General features: G+C 44.0%; 1 protein-coding gene across 1 annotated transcript in view; it reads left to right on the top strand.

The window, feature by feature from the left end:
• Positions 1–19948, top strand: part of riiad1 (regulatory subunit of type II PKA R-subunit domain containing 1) — a gene marked incomplete at its 5' end in the record, with an annotated part of 30336 nt that extends 10388 nt beyond the window's left edge. Inside the window, 3 exons of the mRNA XM_080440379.1 lie at positions 17782–17858; positions 18493–18539; positions 19236–19948. Of these exons, the coding sequence (XP_080296505.1) occupies positions 17782–17858; positions 18493–18539; positions 19236–19300 (189 nt within the window). The 3' untranslated portion in view covers positions 19301–19948. The remainder of the gene's footprint in view (positions 1–17781; positions 17859–18492; positions 18540–19235) is intronic.
• Between the last annotated feature and the right edge of the window lie 219 nt (positions 19949–20167).

The following is a 20167-nucleotide window of genomic DNA, read 5'->3' as shown; positions in this document are numbered from 1 at the left end:
CTCAAAGCGAACTTCGCAACGTTCAGCACGGCAACTCGCGCGCCTTAGCGCGCTCGGTGGTGCTTCCCGTGGCTCAAGTTCGCTTGAGACTGCGCCCCTCCATCGCGGTTGGGTCCATAACTACATTTATATTCTTAAATATTTTATTGAGTCCTAGTCCTGTAAACATTCTTATAATGAGACTATGGATGATTTTTGGTATGCGGTCCAACTAAGGTGGGACTCAGGATGACTGGACGTACCTGCCATGCACAGTCCCCAGTGAACATTCCTCACAAAGTTCACTGGCAATTTTATCTATAGTTTGTAAACATGCCTAAAAACCTAAACTTTGAAGAAAGGGAAAATGGTTAACCCTAATGGGGAATCCTTTCTTAGGAAAGGCGAAACAGCCAAAAAGAACTTAGGGCTAAGATTTAGAATTTAGATTAAAGACTTAGTAAACAGAATGTAAAAGTACAAGGACCTTAAAATTAAAGAGTAACGGGATCCCAAAAATACTTTCTTTCAAAAACAAGATGGCGAGAGCAAAAATTCCTTGCTCTGCCTTTTTCGGAAAGGATGCCCTTTCTAAAAAAGGCTTAGCACTGAAGTCCAACCCAAACCATTCCCTAACCCTAACCGCACGCGGAAGCCACGTATTCGGAGTAGTGGGATGTCGGACTTATGAGCACCATGTGCACCATTGCTAACAGCAAAATGGGCAGATGTAACATTACCCATTTGACCTAGTGTTGCCATGTCCGCTTATTATAAGCGACTTTGGGCTTATTTTTCTGTAAAGTTGCATATTGGTAGCTGTGGGGTGCGGTTTTTTGGGCTTGTTTCTAAAGTGTAGTTGGTTATTTGGGCTTGATTCACAATTGTTCAATTGTTTTAACCGGTGGTTCTCAAATATTTTTATGTCATGGACCCCCAAGTTAATATGTATGCTAATTAGGCCCGTAACGATACAGTAACTGCATCGATGCATCGTTTTGAATTTTCAACGATCTACTATATCGATATGCAAACAGCTAAATATCGTATCGTTTGACTTTGTATCGTATCGAATCGTTTTGCAATGCAAATAATCGTATCGAATCGTTCTGCAATGCAAATAATCAATTATATCAATACTAAGTACTTTTAAGAAGAAAAAAAGAGAAAGAGGGGTTTATATCCAGTATCCAGGTATTTATTATTCACACAGAATTTTTGGGTAAATAAATAGTTACTATATCGATTTTAAGTCATTGAATCGAATCGTATCGTTCTAAATTAACCTGTCCTGTATCGTTCATGTATCGTATCGACTAAATCACTGAATCGAAACATATCGTATCGTTCTAAATTAACCTGTATCGTTCATGTATCGTATCGACAACCAAGTATCGTGATACGTATCGAATCGTTGTTAAAATGTATCGTTACACCCCTAATGCTAATGTATCCCTATAAGCCCCATCTGAAAATGTTTTGTGCCAGCTGGAGGCAGATTTGTGTTGTTAGAATGTTTAAAAAATCTTCCAAATATTCCACATTTTATTACAAGATTTTTTTTTAAAATAGCAGATCTACAAGCTTGATTGATTGATTGATTGATTGATTGATTGATTGATTGATTGAAATTTTTATTAGGCAAAAGAATGTAAAACAACAAAGTTACATTTATAATGCTTTTGACTAAAAGGTCCGGCCAAAAAAGTCCTTGCGGACTTGTTTCCGTTGGGGTCCTTGAATTAATTTCATAGACATATATAGTAGCAACCAAACAGTTCAAAAATCAACATGAAAATACAGATAATACAGAAAAAATACAACTATGTACCAAAAAAAGGAGCATGAAAAAAATTAAAATAAAAAATAAATGTACAAAAAAAGGGGGGGGGGGTGAAGCATGGAAAAATAACGATTATATACAAAAAATGCATGAGGAAATACAAAATATGTACAAAAAAGAGGAGGGGGGGGGGGGGGTCGTCTGTCTACAGGGAAACTGGTACTATCTCCTCTTTGAGGGATGGGGTTAGACTATTCCATTCCTTGGTGGCTGTGCTATAGAAGGAGAATTTGCCCATGTTTGTTTTATGGGTGGGTGGTACCAGATTGTTGTTTACGCTCCCTCTAGTTTCGTGGCTGTGGGTGTCACTAACTTTTTCTAGGTATTTATACAGATATGCGGGTATAGGGGGCATTTCGGGCAAATCTGCATTTACAATTTTGAAGACCAGACCCATTTTTAGTTGTTTAACCCTGTCTTCCACCCTGAGCCAGCCTAGGCTGGCAAAGTGAGTGGGAGAGAGGTGGGTCATGGGCCCCAGTCCGAGAAGTAGTCGGATCAGTTTGTTTTGGGAGGTTTGAAGCTTAGTCTGCAGTGACACTGAGGTGTTAGAGTACCAAGAGGAGCTAGCATAGTCAAAAAGGGGCTGAATCAGGGCCCCCGAGAGGGTCCTGAGGGCCTGAGGGTTGACAAAAGAGGAAACTCTGCCCATAAATCTGGTTCTCTGGTTTACTCCTTTGACCACCTTTGTTGCCATGCTTTCACCTGACAGGTATTTGTCAAGAATACATCCCAAATAGGTAATCTCTTCTTTGCTAGTGATGATTGTGTCATCGACTATGACCTTGAAGTCATCTACCTTCATTTTACTGAGGGAATGTTTAGTCCCAAATAGGATGGATTCAGTTTTCCCAAGGTGTAGTGACAGTTTGTTATCGGTAAGCCAGGTACGGATTTTTGAGAGTTCAGAGCTGAGAGCTTCCTCAACTTGCAACTTGTCCTCACCCGAGATCACAACGGTTTAATTAAAGTGCTTATAATGGCCTAAGTGCCAGTTGCTTCTTTTGGGCTTGTTTTCCTAGACCCGGTTGCTTATTTCTCTCACAACATCTGGCAACGCTGATGAAAGTTTGAAGTTCAACTCCGCCTCGTCTAAAGATAACTGATGCGGTGTCGCATCGCCTTGACAACTTACTGTTCTGTTTGGAAGCGGATCACGTAATAAATGCTCTCATGTGTAATGAGAATAAAGAAGTTTACAAGATTTAACCCCATTATCAAATAAAAGGCTAATAAAACGTGGAAAGGATATTATATAAGCGAGCCTTTTCTAATGAACACCTTTACCGAGGTAAAAAGATGATGTTGAAAACAAATCCAGGGCATACAAGTGGACCAGAGCTTATTGATTAAATTAGTTAATTTTGGATATCACTGTCCTACGTCGGAATGGGGAATGGATCTTCTGGACACAGCTTTCATCCACTTTAGTTTCCTCATCAGATGGTAATATTTATTAGGCTGTTGTGTGTGGCGTTCATGTGATCAATATACAGTAGCCTACAGTAGGCTTTACAAATTAATACCACGGCACAGACACTGATGCAAGTCAGTCCCTCCGCAGTTTCATTAAGGCATCGATTCATAGCCTATTTTCATCATTACGTGACACTTTGGCTGAGATGGCCCGCTGGCAAACACACTGAGGGACCTAATAATTCAGCTCTAAATGCGACTCATAGCCTAGAAAATAAATAAAAAGTGGTGGAATCTACATCATGTCTATATTATGCATAGTATTATGCATTATGCATCGCTACAAGCAATACATCGTTTGACATTTATTTTAAAAAATATATATGTGTGTTGACAAATGTTGGCCACATATATATTTTATTTGAGGTTTGCCACTGTTGTAATTGATTTTGGCATGAAGAATAAAGCATTCTAAAGACATACGCACATTTCAGCCCTGGTAAGACAGCCTCGGGGCTGACCTGAGAACGTGCACACCTGACGCACAAAACGCAGACCAAAAAACTTTTATGAATCCGACTGCTGGTGGTGATTTGTCCTAAATGCCGGTACGTACAAAATATGGTCGTAAATCCCTTTATGAATCGGGGCCAATGTGTTTAGGTGTGCCTCTGTCAAGCAGCTTTTGAAACAGTTTGTAGTGGTTAATCCTGTCAAATGCTCGAGGTGCATCAATGAATTTACGTGCAAAAATGCATAAGTCTCTGCCGTGTTTCTTTTGAAATCCAAACTGGTTATCTGCAGTCAAGACAACCATTTCAAGGCGCACAAGCATGATTCTTGCCAAAACTTTGGAAAGGATGCTGGCCAGAGCGATAGGTCTAGTTGTCAATGCTGTTTAGTTTACCTGCCTTGTCTTTAAGGACAGGCACTAATTGTACAGAGGTGATTACCTCTGGGAGGACACCATGACCCAACAGACCTGTAAAACACATGGCCAGTAAAGGGCAGATTTTATTGCTTGCACATTTGAGGTGTTCTGTTGTGATGTGATCCATGCCACATGCCTTGTTGGTATCTAGCATCCTAATGGCATCAACCACATCATCAGTAGATTTTCAGATGGGTCAACATGATCTACTGCCACAGTACACAGTTGAATAAGTTGTGATAGTGTTTTCTCCAAACCTTAGCTATCTCAACCGGGCCACATGCACCCTCTATGTTAGAGGGTAGGGATGTTTTACTGTTGTTCATGACTTCGACCTCTTTCCAAAAATCATAAAGGTCTTTGCTTTGCAGCTAACTGGCAAGTGAGTCTGCTCTCAAAGTCTTCTCCTGTATTTTAACATATCGAACAGCACATTTAAATGTTATGTCATAATGTTATATGAATAATCATTTATTGCAATGGTATTGCATTCAGTTTGGCGGTGTGACTCTAGATTCTCAGATTATCTGTGCAAGCATGACATAGAATATCTGAGATCACAAACCCCCCTAGAAGCAGAACAGAGTTATTGCATTACACGAACCCTTTAGTTAACCCATTAGTTAACCCATTTAGACCTGTTACACTTATACGTTGTCATACCTTTCCCAAGCTGGGAACACCGTTGTGTCATTTTAGTTGTTGCTACAGTATATATCGCCGTTGTCTGGCAGAAACCTCTTCATCTCCATATTCTGGAAACCTTTTGTGTTTTTTCATAAATGGACGTCCTTCTTGATCACACTACAGCTTCACACAAAAGCATCAAAAGTAGTAGGTCCTTTGAGCTTGTAGATCTGCTACTTTTGCTATTTTCGAATTTGAATCTTGAAAAGTCACAGTTTTGGACATATGAGGTTTCTACCCGACACAGACGATATATAGAGACATAATACATTTTAGGGATTTTTTTCAGAAAACGTAGGTAGGATTTAGAAGGCGTGTAGCTATATGTTCCCATAGATAAGTGGTTCTAAAAGTGGGGTCCGGGGACCCCCAGGGGCACTTGAGGGGGTTCCACTGGGGTCCCCATACATTGGTTAATATAGCATCACAATCAGTTTAACCACTTTAACCCTACATCGGCTGTTTGAAAATAGCACTTGTGGGTCCACTGCTTTTAAATAAAAAAAAGTGTTTTAAACATTTTAACGACACAAATGTTGTAAGGGGGTCTCTGGCAGAAACATATATTTTCAGATGGGCATCTGCAGCCAAATACATATTCATTTGGAGGTCCTTGACATGGAAAGGTTTGAGGACCACTGCCATAGATAGTTGAACAGCAGTGACTAGTGATGATCAGATTCTGTGTGGGTGTGGGTGTGTGTGTGACAGTGTGTGTGTGTGTGTGTGTGTGCAGGGACGTGTTGGGCCCCTAATTCAGCCTGGGAATCTCAGATAGAGAGGCCCGTAAAGTGCGCGGCCAAAGGCCGGCCTGGAATGGAGAGGCCTTTCTGGAATTGCCCCAAATTTCCAAGTGGCCAGCACGTCCTTTTGTGTGTGTGTGTGTGTGAGTGTGAGTGTGAGTGTGAGTGTGAGTGTGAGTGTGTGTGTGTGTGTGTGTGTGTGTGTGTGTGTGTGTGTGTGAGAGCCAGTCCCGGTCAACTAGGGTTTTAGGTGGTTAAGACTAAAACATCTCCCGCCAACCAATAGCGTTAACCATTTAAGAAGGACCACCCACGTTCTCATCCCATTGAATGGGGCTTGTTATCACCGTTATCATTCCATAGCTATGGTCCAGCTCTGGCCGTTATCAGCCACTCCTAGAGGACACATGAAATTTCACATATTCACAAAAATACCTGTTGAAAATGTATTGACTGTAAATGTATAGGGCGCTCGGGTGGTGCAGTGGTAAAGTCACACTCACTGCCCACTGGAGGTTGTGTGTTCAAATCCACCGTGGTGCATCCGGCTTTGTCAAGCGTCTACACGAACACAATTGGCCCGTGTTCGGGGGAGGGAAGCCGGGCGGGGAGGGTGATACTGGTCATTGCACGTACTCCTACGGGCTGGGGGCGGCACCTGTCAGTGGGGAGAGTTGGGCGGGAGGAGTAGGATGATGGCTCTACGTCCTCCTGGTGGGGGCTCCTCACTGGCAGGTGAGTCAGTAGGATACAACAGCAGGGAGGAATTAATTGGCATAATGACTAAATTGGGGAGAGAAAGGGGTAAAAAATAATTGGCTACTCTAAAAAAATATATATATATATATATATATATATATATATATATATATATATATATATATATATATATATATATATAATATATATCGTCGGTGTCCAGGACGAACCAGCTAACTCCATTTTCATCTTTTTTTTTTTTTTCATAAATCAACGCTATTGACAACCCTTTACGTCTGTGTAAAAAATCAAACCATTTGAACCAATGAAAAGTATTAAAAAGCGCCTCTGACGAAAACTCCCAACTCCATTGGATCCTCAAACTGTCCGTCAAAAACAAACAACTCCCCCCTCTCCTCTCCAGTGCTGGCTTTTCACAGCATGAGTAGAGCGCGCTGCGCAGTGAACGAGGAGGAGGAACACGTAAACGAACTCCCCGTAGTCTGTTAAAACTATGCAGTGTACCTGTTTATCAAACTTAGCACTGACGCTAATGTTATGAAAACAAGTAATTATATTTCTAAAATCTATGAAGCGTGAGGAGAGCAATGTGACAAGAAGAAAGGCGTTCATAGCATTTCTGTCGCGCTAGTTCTACTACCTCTTTGCAGAAGTTATTGTAATATTTAAAGTCCTGTTTATTATTGTAGTTAATTCACACGTTGTTGTGATGCATTGTGAGCTTGGAGATCCATTTTTAGCTTTTGGGAATTTGTACCCTTTTGAAACCTCTCCCTCAGCAGCGAGTGGAGCTATTGTTGTTTGGACACCTAACTCCATTTCAGCTTGATTTCTGCTCGTCTGAAACTACTAACTCCAATTGCGCTGGGTAAAGTGTTGATTTACCCGCGATTTGGGTAAAGTGTTGATAATATAATGACACATGCAAGTATCTGACAATATATAAAGTCACTATACCATCTTTGATGCTTTGTTTTAAAAATATAAGGTTTTCTTCATTTCCTGAAAAACGTATATTTTGTTTTTTCGTTTCCTGAACAATGAGCGTTTTGGAGTTAGCAGTTTCGCGCTGGACAGCAGAAGCCAGTCCAGTGGGGTGCGATGCCGTAACCCCCACACATACGCACCGAGTCCTGATCTAGGATACTACAGAGACCCACAGGGTCGACACCATCCCGCTCAAAGGAGACAAGGGCCAAGTTGTTAGCCCTTCAGAGAAATGCTAGCACAATATGACTCAGCTATAAATGTGTTTTCTGCTAGAAATGTTTCTCATGCACTGTCTAGGTAAAAGCTGATAAGATACTAGACGCTCAAGGTCACGCACCGGCTGCAGCTGTGATGCGTCACTGTGGGAACATGTGTACGTGCTCTGAGGGATGGGAGTTGACTTTGGTGGGTGGGAGGTGCAACTACATGTCTTGTAATATGACGCGACGGACTGCTCTTTCTATAACCCTGCCGCCCTAGGTTGGGCGAGACACTCTTCCTGGACTTTTGCATCTTGAGACATCTGTTGTCATATACAGCTAATAGCCACCTCGTGGCCTCTTCTCTTTTCAATACTTTACTACTCTATATTTGTAACTCACTTCTTAATAAATACTTTTTATTGAACTTCATTCTTGTGCGACGACTGCCTCCCCACTGCCTCATTAGCTGAGAAAGATATCCTGGGTTTCTGTCCTTTTCCTGTATTTCTGTGGTAAGATTGGTAACACAATTATTACATTAAGAATAGGAGCCAGCCTGTGTTTGAGAGTTCCTCTCTAACTGGCACAGGTTGGGACAGGCCCTGTCCACGGCTTTAGGTTTCATTCTCACGATATTTCCCCAGTGGAGATATCTATCTGTTGTTCATTACTGAGTAAGACGGTTGGCGCTAAGTCAATCTCTCAACGAGTGGCTCTCATTTATTTCCTATACAAGCAGGATACAGAGCGCCGCTCACGAGAGATCACTTGGCACTAGCCGCTTAGTGATAACACAGAGCCAAGAGTGAAATTAGGTCTGTACAGTTGATGTCAAAGCACACGCAGATACAACAGCAGAGTGTCCCGTAGCTGCTGGTGAAAGACGCCTAGGCAATAGTATTGGTCTCCGATCACTGAGTGTTTATTAAATCTTATTCTAGATTTGTGCCTGAGTTCTGAGCAATGTTTAGTCCAAGTCTGAGTCTGGTCATTGTCGGAAACCACTTGTAATCTACCAAGTATAGATCCTCTAGGTTGAACTCAAGAGACAGAGTTTATCCATTCTAGATAAAGCGACAAGTAGGAGTAAGGTTAAAATTCCGGTAACCGGAGAGACTATAGCACATCTCGAAGGGGTTCCGGTGGGGAGTCTGGGTGATTACTGACCCAGGGTCTGATTCCCTCAACATGGCGTCACTGGGTGGACACGAGTCCATCGTTATCTAGGAGTTACAAGCCGTATATCAGAACTCAGGAAGTATAGCTATTATTACTCTAATTTGTGAGCATAGAGCTAACTTGTACCGGAGGCTGTATCCGCTAGCGTATCCCTCCTAACAGGGTGAAACAGAGGCTGGTAAGCGCAACCAGCAGCCACAGGTGGTAAAAACATCTCTGTGAAGGACCAGCATAACTGCTCGAAAGCCACGAGATAAGAGTTAGAGGTAATATTACTTGTGCGAAAGATTAGAAAAATCCAACCTAGCTAAAAGGATATGGCAACCTCAAGTCCCACTCTCACAGAGGGAGCGAGTAAAGAGGATTTTTCCTCCTCATCAGACAAGGAAGAAGGAGACGATCATAGCGATCCTCTCCAAGCCTTTCCTGCCCTATCACATATTACTGATGCATTTAAGCATTTGGGCATTGTAAAGTGCTCAAATGCTACCGTTGTAGGCCCCCCACCGGGCTGCAATGAAGTCTTCCCTAGTGAAGGGCAAGAACAACTCACTAATGAGGTTATCGGTCGGGATCGACGCCATGCACTAGCAATGCATCGGCGCTTGGATCAAAGGAAAACCTCAGAGGTGACAGAACCCTGGGCTACAGGTTCCCCAAACGAACCGCCACCCCGGGGGGAAAGAAAGGCCAGAGAGAAAAACACCTCTCAGCCAAAAAACGGGAACAAGGGGGGGAAGCCTCGGAGCCCCCACCCGAAAGCCCAGAGCCCGAAGTCCCAGGGAGAACCCCGGACCACAGGCCGAAAATCATTGGTACCCTACCTCAAGCCAGAGGTATGGGACAAACTCTCAAAGGAGGAGCAAGAAGCGCACCGCGCCAAACGCGTTGCCCTGAAGGCTCCTGTGAGCCTATATATGCTTGCCTATATATTTAAAAAGCAAGAGTAAATACCATTATCTCGATAGATTCAAAATACAGGCCTCTATCAGCGGCACTGGAAATGAATGCTACTGAGAAAGACTGAACGCTCCTCTGTAATATTGACGGGGAAGAACACCTCGTAGACACAGGAGCTGAAGTCACATTGCATGCTAATATACCAGCTATATGCCCGTATGATATATGTGTGTATATATGTATATACATAGTGTGTATGTATATGTGTATATGTGTGTGTATATATATATGTGGATATGTGTATATGTGCATGTCACTCTTTAATGCCCACTGCTGGAAAGCATGGGATTGAAGGGATAATAGTGGCTAAGCCTGGTTTGGCGCCTTTATCGGCCCCAAAAGACCTCTTGGCCTTAGCAAAACCGGATGATGAAACCATTATTCAGGTTTAATAAAGGTGCTTCCTATGTTTGCACCTACTGGCTTGCAAGTAGCTATCCAATTATGCAGCGTACTGAAGGAGGGACCAGCAATGGAATCCCTCCAGATGAACAATGCAACCTACTTCAAAGCCGAACCAGTAACCAAGGTATTGGGAGATAGGGGAATCCAGGCTCTCTGGTCAGTACCCTATCTAGCTAGTACCAATGGTGTGGCCAAACGCACAGTGCGGGAGGTCAAGGATTTCGTAACGCGTGAGGGGGTGGAGAGTACATAGGACGAACCCCTCCCTCTCCTCAGGTTACACGACACTGTAAACCTAGGAAGAGAGTTGAAGAGGTACGTGCCAGGCACTGACCCCTCTCCTCCTCTCTTTTCCGTAGGTGAAGAAGTGTGGGTGTGCCGCAAACCTGAGGGACGAAATCCTAAGCTGAAGAGTGAGGGACGTGACACTGTGTTAGAGGTGTTGAGTCCACACAGGTTGGTATTACAGGAATTTGGTGTAGTTAATACTAAGCAGATTCGCAAAACTCAGTGATTTAGTACTATGGCGTCGAAGCATTCTAAAGCAGAGAATAAGGTTGAGACCCAGAGGTCCCTACCTTTTGCTTTGGAGTGTGCCAACAAGCGGGCACTCTTTGTTATGTCTCCGGGCACCAACGGAAAGGATATCTGGCTAGGGAGAGGCATGGGGAGGGCTAAGGAGGCGAGGAATGGGTTCTTGCCAACAATAGGTTTTGACAAGAAGCCCATAGAGTGGTTGTGGAGACACTCCCCCTGCCTGTGCGCAGTGTGCGACGTCATAGTTGCAGCACAGCGTTGGGCGGGGCAGGGTGAATGCAAGCCAGCTGCAGTTCCGCCAGGGTGGGTAACACAGCTGAGTATGAGTGAGAGTGCGACTATTGACCTAGGCCCTAGAGAAGGCCCTAGGGGCTGTCGCATCCTACTCTGTGGCACGTGTTACGTTAACTGGTGTGGCAGAATAGTACTGGCGAGTTATCCGCCCATGAGTAAATCATGGGCCAACAAGTGCCAGTGCGCTTGGACGGAAGATGAGTTGTTCCCATGCCCCCTGCATAAGGGCGCAAAGGTTAACTCTGGCGTTTGTATTACAACGGGAAAAGGTTACCTACAGAGTGGGATGACCCCGGTTCGAAAGGCCCTGGCCAATAAGGCTGGGATCCAGTTCAAAGGGAGTACGGAGGACTTACACCTCCTAACCCTGTCTGACCTGGAGAAGTCTATCAACTGGTGTTATCCCATTCCTGTGCCTTCCCGTTCCTCTCGCACCCATTGGAAAAAGGGCCGAGAGACCATATGCATCGCCGACACTCCATCACGGCGGATGGTCCTGGGGGTCGACCCCAAGGGCAAATCTGCTGAAAAGATGGTGGGCAAAGCAGTGGTACTGAGCATACAGGCATTAATAAAATGCATGCTGGGGGCTCGTACTGCATTAAGCGTAGCGTGTGAGCGTGTGCCGTACCAAGACGATAGTTATAGTCTATCTCACTGGGACTGGTACACTGAACACACTATCTATATGAGGAAGAACCTGACCAGAGAGAGTCTGGTATGGGAAATCCTCGCAAACGATGGCCCGGCCCCCTTCGGTTCTGAGGCTGCCGGGCTGTCATTAGGCTCCTGTATAACCCATGGTAAACACCCTGAAAAGGAAGGATACCAGTGGGTCAGGGCAACCGTGTCAATGGACGTGGACCCTGAAGGTAATGTGATCTCATTTGGGTTCGGAGTTATTCCCGTGCCCGATAGGACCCTTACACCTAAACTGCCACGGGTTTCATTTGCGGTCCCCTTAGGGGAAAGACAGGTGCAGCCTGATGGATGGGTGGAGGGGACTGAGAAAGGAGGACTATGGCGCAGTCCTTCTTTTCTGTCCTTACGGCGCAGGGCCGTAAGGACTTTCGTGAGAGATAGAAAGGATGCGGGAACCTCTTAAGGTAGTCTTGACTGTGACCCTTCTCCCCGCAGGTCTCCAGCGGTGACAAGGGGAGGGGGAGTGCCAGGATGACTGACCGCGCTGATGAGGGGAATGACGGAGGAGATGATACAATCTTTAGAGAAACTTTCCTGGGCCCCAGGACAGGTATTACTCCTCCAGAGATTCCCCGAAAAATCAGTATCACCCGAATGACGGCCAAACTATTAGTAAAAGTCACTCTCACGGCTATGGCTCTGGTGGTGACTTTAGGACTCATAAGGGCCCTGTCGCACCCCCAGACACGGGTGCAATGGGAATATGAGTTTCCCCCTACCCTGAATACCAGGGAAGGGGGGGTACTGGGTGTCCTTACAATAGTAAGTCCACTGCCATGCATGAGACAGAATAACCCCCAGACACACTGGGAGTTGTGGAAGTCATTCCAAAACGCTGAGAATGGAGGCCCTCCTTTGGACTTAACAAAGCTAGGGCCACCACCCCAGTGTTCTCTTATGGAGAATGACATCGACTGTCACGTCATGAATCCCGAGCACTGTAACTCGCACCTTACATGGCCCGAGCTAACGGAGCAAAGGGAGGAGGAAGTAAAAGGATTGTTAGACTACGAAATAGACTCAATCGGTGTAAACAGGCTACGTGGAGAGGTGGTCCAGAAGCTGAGAACAGTAGAAGGGCCCCGAACCACATATGCTTGTGTGACTGTGACAACACGCTTCCGCTATGAGGGGGACCCAAAGTGGGAACCTTGGGAGGAAGTGTCCAATTGTTCTCTGACCCAAGTCAATCAGACTAAGGCAGTGAAATTGGAAAACGGTCGCAAATTTGTGTCAGTATTGAACCCTGTAACAGTGGAGGTGCATGTTGTAACTACTGTGACGAGATGGCCCATTAGTGAGAAAAGAGAGCTAGATGCTTTCTTAAAGGAAATGGCAAACCTTATGGAGGTTCTAAATATGCTAGATATTCTAGAAAATCCTCAGAAGGATACGCCAATAGCTATTCCTTTGATGGCTGCACCTCTGGTAAAACATGGTTCAAAACAATTGGCCCGGGAAAAGCTAGCCTCAGGGTTCTCTTTATCTCCGGTCAAGAAGTGGTATCCTTGGGTCCTTGCTAAAAAGAAGCCAGGACCCGGAGGATACCGAGCCTACCCACCTGGCTTGCCATGGATTCTTAGAGAAACCTTGGCCGGAGGCCACACTCTGTACACATTCGAAGCTCCCGTTCTCGACCCAGAGCAAGTAAGCAAACTCACCGGCTCCTTTGGGACCCGAGTGATGGATGCTCTCTTGCACTGCGTGGAGGGAGGCCTGAATGAAACAGATAGGCCATGGAGAGACCTGGATAAAACCACGTTTCTTAAAAAGGCGATCCGCGAGGAAGGAACCTTAGTCCCTATGTGCCGTGAGGCCCGGACTATGGGGATCCAACTTGGCGGAAATGGCACAATAGGAGAACCGGCCTCCTGTCGATTCAATTTTAGAGATCGATTAAGGAGGTATAGAATGACGTTGAATAGGGACGGAAATGCACTAAACGATTGGGGCTATTATGCGGGTCTGGGGCTAACCCATGACGAGACACTGCTAATACAGCACTGTTGGCATAAAAGCCGCAAGTCAGAGGACGACAAGCTAGTCATGTTCCTACATCAACAATTCGCAGCAATGGTCACGGGTCTCCAGTTATCTACCGAAAGAGTAATCTCCAAGGAGAAGCCCTCCCTCCCCGGGATGTTGCGGGTGTCTCTAGGCAAGATGGCTAGAGACATAGTGCCCCCAACTACGGTGAGGGGGAATACTCTTGAGGAACTACTGGAAAATCACGGCCCTAACCGCGAAAGCAAAAAGGTTCTCCCACCTAAATTACATAAGTCATTAAACCCAATCCACGATTCCCCAGGGGAACTGGATATCCCCCCACCCTTGCTTTTAACCAGGAAGACGAAAGATGGTTACAAAGTAAGGTGGGGCCTGGAGCCCTCTTTTGGGGCGACAGGTGCGGAGTTGGGTGACTACCCGGACACCAGCTATGGGTATCCGGGGAAGCAATATTGCACTAAAGAAAACTGGATGTGGTGCTACCAGGTAGATTCGTTTCCCCAAACCCATGTGGACGAAGCCACATCCGCAATGGTGGATCTGGTATCCACTAGGAGAATAACCCACGTCAATAACCAGACCTGGGTGACCTGGGGAACACAGCCACTAGGCATAACACAGACTTTTGGCCAAAGTATGGACAAAATTCTGGATTGGTACTACGTTGCGCGTAACCCACCCCCTCAGCTGGGGGCTTGGGCTAACATGCACTGGTATGATGCTCCTATAGCTGCGACGCCTTTAGATGGAAAGAGGTGGAGGGCTGTACATGGAGATCTAGGCACAGAGTACCTAGATCCCAACTACCCTCGTAATATAGGAGCCCCACTAGCGGTGCTTAACTGTCACCGCACTTCACCTGCCGGCCCTTTGGGTAAGCGCTTGGCAACGGTTACTTGGCAAGGAAGGACCCTAAAATGTGGAAACTCAATGAATATCAATGAGGAGGTCTACGTGAAGGGGTACCCCTACTTTTTCCCGCCTTCAGTGTACCTTCTGAATAGATGGAGCTATGCTAATTCCCGATTTTGCAACGACCAAGATCGGACTAGGCGAGAAAAACAATTATATGATTACAATAGTTACAATAAGTATGCTGCAATCACTGGACAGTGTGCCAGAGCCACCTTCGATTACCAATCTCCCTGGCAGGGCCCTTCCTCCTACCTCCAGGAGGGGGGTTCAGTCACGGCTCCTGGCGAAGGATGGACCACTAAGCAATTCTCTCTTGAGGGGGTCTGGCCTATAACTCACGGCTGGAACCTCAGCGAGGGGAATTGTTCACAGGATAGATCTCCAAGGGACCGGTGGAATTATAGTGATTTCACAGCTACCATGATAATCTTAGCAGCAGCTACCGGTAGCGCTGCCAAAGATTTGGGGAATTCTATCATAGAGGGAGCCTCTGAAATTTACACTCAAGTTACTTCTCTAGTTCAGACAGCTTGGGTTACCATAGCAGCCATCCTCAAGTGGGGGGTGCCTGTAATGTTGGCTTTGGGACTTGTTATCTTTGTCTCAATTCTGCATAGAATTGGTCTCCTTCCATTAGTGGGCGAGACCATGAAGGCAGTAGGCCAAACTGTGGTGAAGAAGGTCAAGCCTCCTTTTCTTGAGGAGGAGGATACTTTCTTGCTGTGAGACTAGTATCACAGCTCCCCGAGAGAGAGAGCACACTTTGCCTTCACACACTCTGAGATTAACACTCCGAGACCAAGGGCCAGCATGCCTCTCTTCCAGGGAAACGAGGTTGATATGATAGGAGATACAGCAGGGCCCTCTGTACCTATGACAGACGCCGAAATAGCTAAACTCCTGGAGGAGGGCGAGAAGCTGAACGAGCTACTCCGCGAGGTTGATGTACTGGGCCCATTTCCTGAACCCACCAATATGCGCCACTGCCGTGTCACCCACAAGAACCGCCATCTGGAGGAAGCTGGAGATCCAGAGGCCAGAGGGGGTGTTGAGAGCGAGCGCCTCGATCGCAAAGTGGCCCCTAAACCTTCCACTTCCTCCTCATCTCACAACAAGAAGAGAAGGGAGAAGAAGCCCCGTGCTGCTGGGCCATCTTCCTTCTACAGGGGGAAAAGCCAGTCCAGTGGGGTGCGATGCCGTAACCCCCACACATACGCACCGAGTCCTGATCTAGGATACTACAGAGACCCACAGGGTCGACACCATCCCGCTCAAAGGAGACAAGGGCCAAGTTGTTAGCCCTTCAGAGAAATGCTAGCACAATATGACTCAGCTATAAATGTGTTTTCTGCTAGAAATGTTTCTCATGCACTGTCTAGGTAAAAGCTGATAAGATACTAGACGCTCAAGGTCACGCACCGGCTGCAGCTGTGATGCGTCACTGTGGGAACATGTGTACGTGCTCTGAGGGATGGGAGTTGACTTTGGTGGGTGGGAGGTGCAACTACATGTCTTGTAATATGACGCGACGGACTGCTCTTTCTATAACCCTGCCGCCCTAGGTTGGGCGAGACACTCTTCCTGGACTTTTGCATCTTGAGACATCTGTTGTCATATACAGCTAATAGCCACCTCATGGCCTCTTCTCTTTTCAATACTTTACTACTATATATTTGTAACTCACTTCTTAATAAATACTTTTTATTGAACTTCATTCTTGTGCGACGACTGCCTCCCCACTGCCTCATTAGCTGAGAAAGATATCCTGGGTTTCTGTCCTTTTCCTGTATTTCTGTGGTAAGATTGGTAACACAATTATTACATTAAGAATAGGAGCCAGCCTGTGTTTGAGAGTTCCTCTCTAACTGGCACAGGTTGGGACAGGCCCTGTCCACGGCTTTAGGTTTCATTCTCACGATATTTCCCCAGTGGAGATATCTATCTGTTGTTCATTACTGAGTAAGACGGTTGGCGCTAAGTCAATCTCTCAACGAGTGGCTCTCATTTATTTCCTATACAAGCAGGATACAGAGCGCCGCTCACGAGAGATCACTTGGCACTAGCCGCTTAGTGATAACACAGAGCCAAGAGTGAAATTAGGTCTGTACAGTTGATGTCAAAGCACACGCAGATACAACAGCAGAGTGTCCCGTAGCTGCTGGTGAAAGACGCCTAGGCAATAGTATTGGTCTCCGATCACTGAGTGTTTATTAAATCTTATTCTAGATTTGTGCCTGAGTTCTGAGCAATGTTTAGTCCAAGTCTGAGTCTGGTCATTGTCGGAAACCACTTGTAATCTACCAAGTATAGATCCTCTAGGTTGAACTCAAGAGACAGAGTTTATCCATTCTAGATAAAGCGACAAGTAGGAGTAAGGTTAAAATTCCGGTAACCGGAGAGACTATAGCACATCTCGAAGGGGTTCCGGTGGGGAGTCTGGGTGATTACTGACCCAGGGTCTGATTCCCTCAACATATATATATATATATATATATATATATATATATATATATATATATATATATATATATATATATATATATATTTATATAATATATATATATATATATATATATATATATATATATATATATATATATATATATATATATTTGCACCCTGTAAATACAAAGGGCTTTGTCCCCTTTGTTTGTGCAAATATACAGTTGCAAAAAACACCCCATGGAGTTACCAAATTAAATGGGAAATATTGTACTTATTTGCATCAGGCAATACTACTTAGGTGTCCTACCAGACACCAGCGTCTAAATGTCTCAATGGAAGACGTTTCCCAACTCATGAACAAGTTTATAACAAGTTTTTAACCAAAATGCCCTCTAACAAATTATGTTTTACCCCTCAGTGATCATGTTTTGAAAACGTTTTTAATCTGCTGATTCAATATTTCTCTGTGCTCTTTGCATTGAAGGTGTGTGAAGTGACATCAGTGATGATGTAACCCATGATACTTATTAACAAATAGTTCAAATCACTGGTTCTCAAAGTGGGGTCCAGGGACCCCCAGGGGGTCATTGAGGGATTGTGAGATTGATCTGCTATTTTCAAAAATAATCTTGAGGTTCCTGGCACTAAACATTTTCAGATGGGGGTCCACAGTGAAATACATTATTAATGTGGGGGTCCTTGACCCCGAAATGTTTTGAGGACCACCACTAATGCATATCAAACTGGGTTCCTTGAATTAAAATGAAAAAGCTTTAGTATCTCTGGTCTAATAGAACTTATGTGTAAATGTGTTTTAATGTCCAGATAGAAACCCGTGTGAACAACGAGAAGTACCTGAGGTCACATCCTGAAGTGGAGATGCTCATCAGTGACTTTTTGAGGTTTGTAGATCTGCTATTTTTGGGTAAAAGTAAAAGTTTGAATACAGACGATTTACTTGTAACCAGTGGTGGAAAAAGTACTTAAATTCTATACTCCGTTACAAGTAAAAGTCCAGAATTCAAAATGTACTTGAGTATAGTACAAAAGTATTGGTATCAAAATGCACTTAAAGTACCAAAAGTAGAAAGTCATTATGCAGAAGTTTTCAAATGTATAGAATGTGTTTTGAAAGCTCACAATGTGACACATTGTGAGCTTGTAGATCGGCTTTCAAATGGCCGAAATGAAGTGGTTAATGTAGGTTTTGTAATAATAATCTAAATCTACAAAGTAACTAGTTACTAAAGTTTTCAAATAATTGTAGCGGATTAAAAGTATAATATTTGCCTTTGAGATGTAGTGGAGTAGAAGTAAAAGTATTGAAAATTGTAAATACTCAAGTAAAGTAAAAAATACCTCAAAATTGTGCTCGAGTACACTACTTGAGTAAATGTACTTAGTTACTTTACACCACTGCGTGTAACAGAGCATTTCTACATTGTGTTGGCTATGTTGGCTACTTTTACTTGAGTAAAGAGATCAGATTACTTGTTCCAGCACTGTGCACACTACATTTTCACGATGCTTTCACAGAGAGGTGTTTGTGAAGAGGCCTGATGACATTCCACAGTTTGCAGCAGGTGAGACATTACACCAACTTGCACCCAGATGATATTGATTCATCCAAAAACCATTGCTTATCCACAAGGAAGGTACATCATGTTATTTAGATAGGATGTTGTTTAGACCAGTGGCTTGAGACTAGTGAACTACAGTGAAAATAGCACCAGCTCATAACGCGTTGCGATGCGACACGTTATGAGCTTGTAGAAATGCTATTTTAAGTACTTTTAAAGTATTATTATTAGCAGCAGTACAAACGTATTGGTATCAAAATGTACTTAAAGTACAAAAGTAAAAGTACTCACAGTATGTCCCGGCCATTTCACACGTTTTCAAATGTATGAAAATAGCCGATCTACAAGCTCACAATGCGTCGCATGGCGACGCATTGTGAGCTTGTGATCGGCTATTTTCAATTGGACAAAATGTATATAGGGCTGAAGTGGTTAATGTATGTTTTGTAATAATAATCAAAATCTACAAAGTAACTAGTAACTAAAGTTTTCAAATCATTGTAGTGGAGTAAAAGTATAATATTTGCCTCTGAGATGTAGTGGAGTAGAAGTAAGTACAGAAAATATGAAATACTCCAGAAAAGTAAAAATCAGAATACCTCAATTGTACTTGAGTACATACTTAATTACTTTACATCACTGATTATTATTATTATTATTATTATTAACAACAACAACACATGTATGCTTTCATTTCAGGATACTTCACCAGAGCAGACCTGAGTTCAACCACCCAGTCCAGAGAGCAGACAAACACACAATGAGACACTGCTGATGTCTATATCATAACGACAGCAAAAACTAGCAGATCTACAAGCTCACAATGCGTCACAATGCTGCATGTTGTGAGCTCGTAGATCGGCTATTTTGTGCAAACAGTTCTATGTTGTTCTGTGTATCGTGCCTAACTGTGTATGAGGCCTTTTAGATAGGGTTTATTTAAAGTAATGGTCTGTGGTGTCATGGTTAAGATTGTTGATCTAATCCAGGGGTTTTCAACGTTTCTCAGGCCAAGGACCCCTTTGCTCAGAGTGAGATGAAGCAGGGACCCCCACTATATTGTCCAATATTATGTTGCACATTAACTTTTTCATATAGCTTCATAGTCTTGTTTGACTGCACTACCGTCAGTGTTGTGTAAATTAATGTTTCATTCATGTTAATGTGTATTTTCAGACATTTGACCACTTAAACTGTCAATACTTTGTAAACTTCACCTTTGGCTCTGTACTTGGTCTGCTCTTTTCCCCTCGGCGGGTTCAATGACATTTTGAATTTTGCAGCAGCAGCAGCCATATTGCATCCTTTTCTGCTCCACTTTTGCTAAAGTGGAAATATGTAACTTATGTCGTAATTGGGATTCAAACCTGGGTTTCCCTCAAGAGACATCAAATGTGTAGCAACCACTAAATAAACTGTTAGGGCGGCCATAGCTGGGCGGCCCTACAGTTCTATAACTAGAGACAAATGGTAATGTGTTTAACAGAGGACTCAAATTATGGTTGAAATCAACTGTGCTCACATGTATAGTTACTGATTGGTTTTCTGAATGATTATGTCTTTTTTATTTTCACAAGTAATGATTTTCTGATTTTATTTTGATAATGTTAATCATTAGTATATATTTTTCT

Source organism: Gymnoscopelus braueri (assembly GCF_963280865.1).
Source record: "Gymnoscopelus braueri genome assembly, chromosome: 10".
NCBI classification, from domain to species: Eukaryota; Metazoa; Chordata; class Actinopteri; order Myctophiformes; family Myctophidae; genus Gymnoscopelus; species Gymnoscopelus braueri.
The sequence above is the reverse complement of the archived record's forward strand: the minus strand, read 5'-3'. Positions and strand labels throughout refer to the sequence as shown.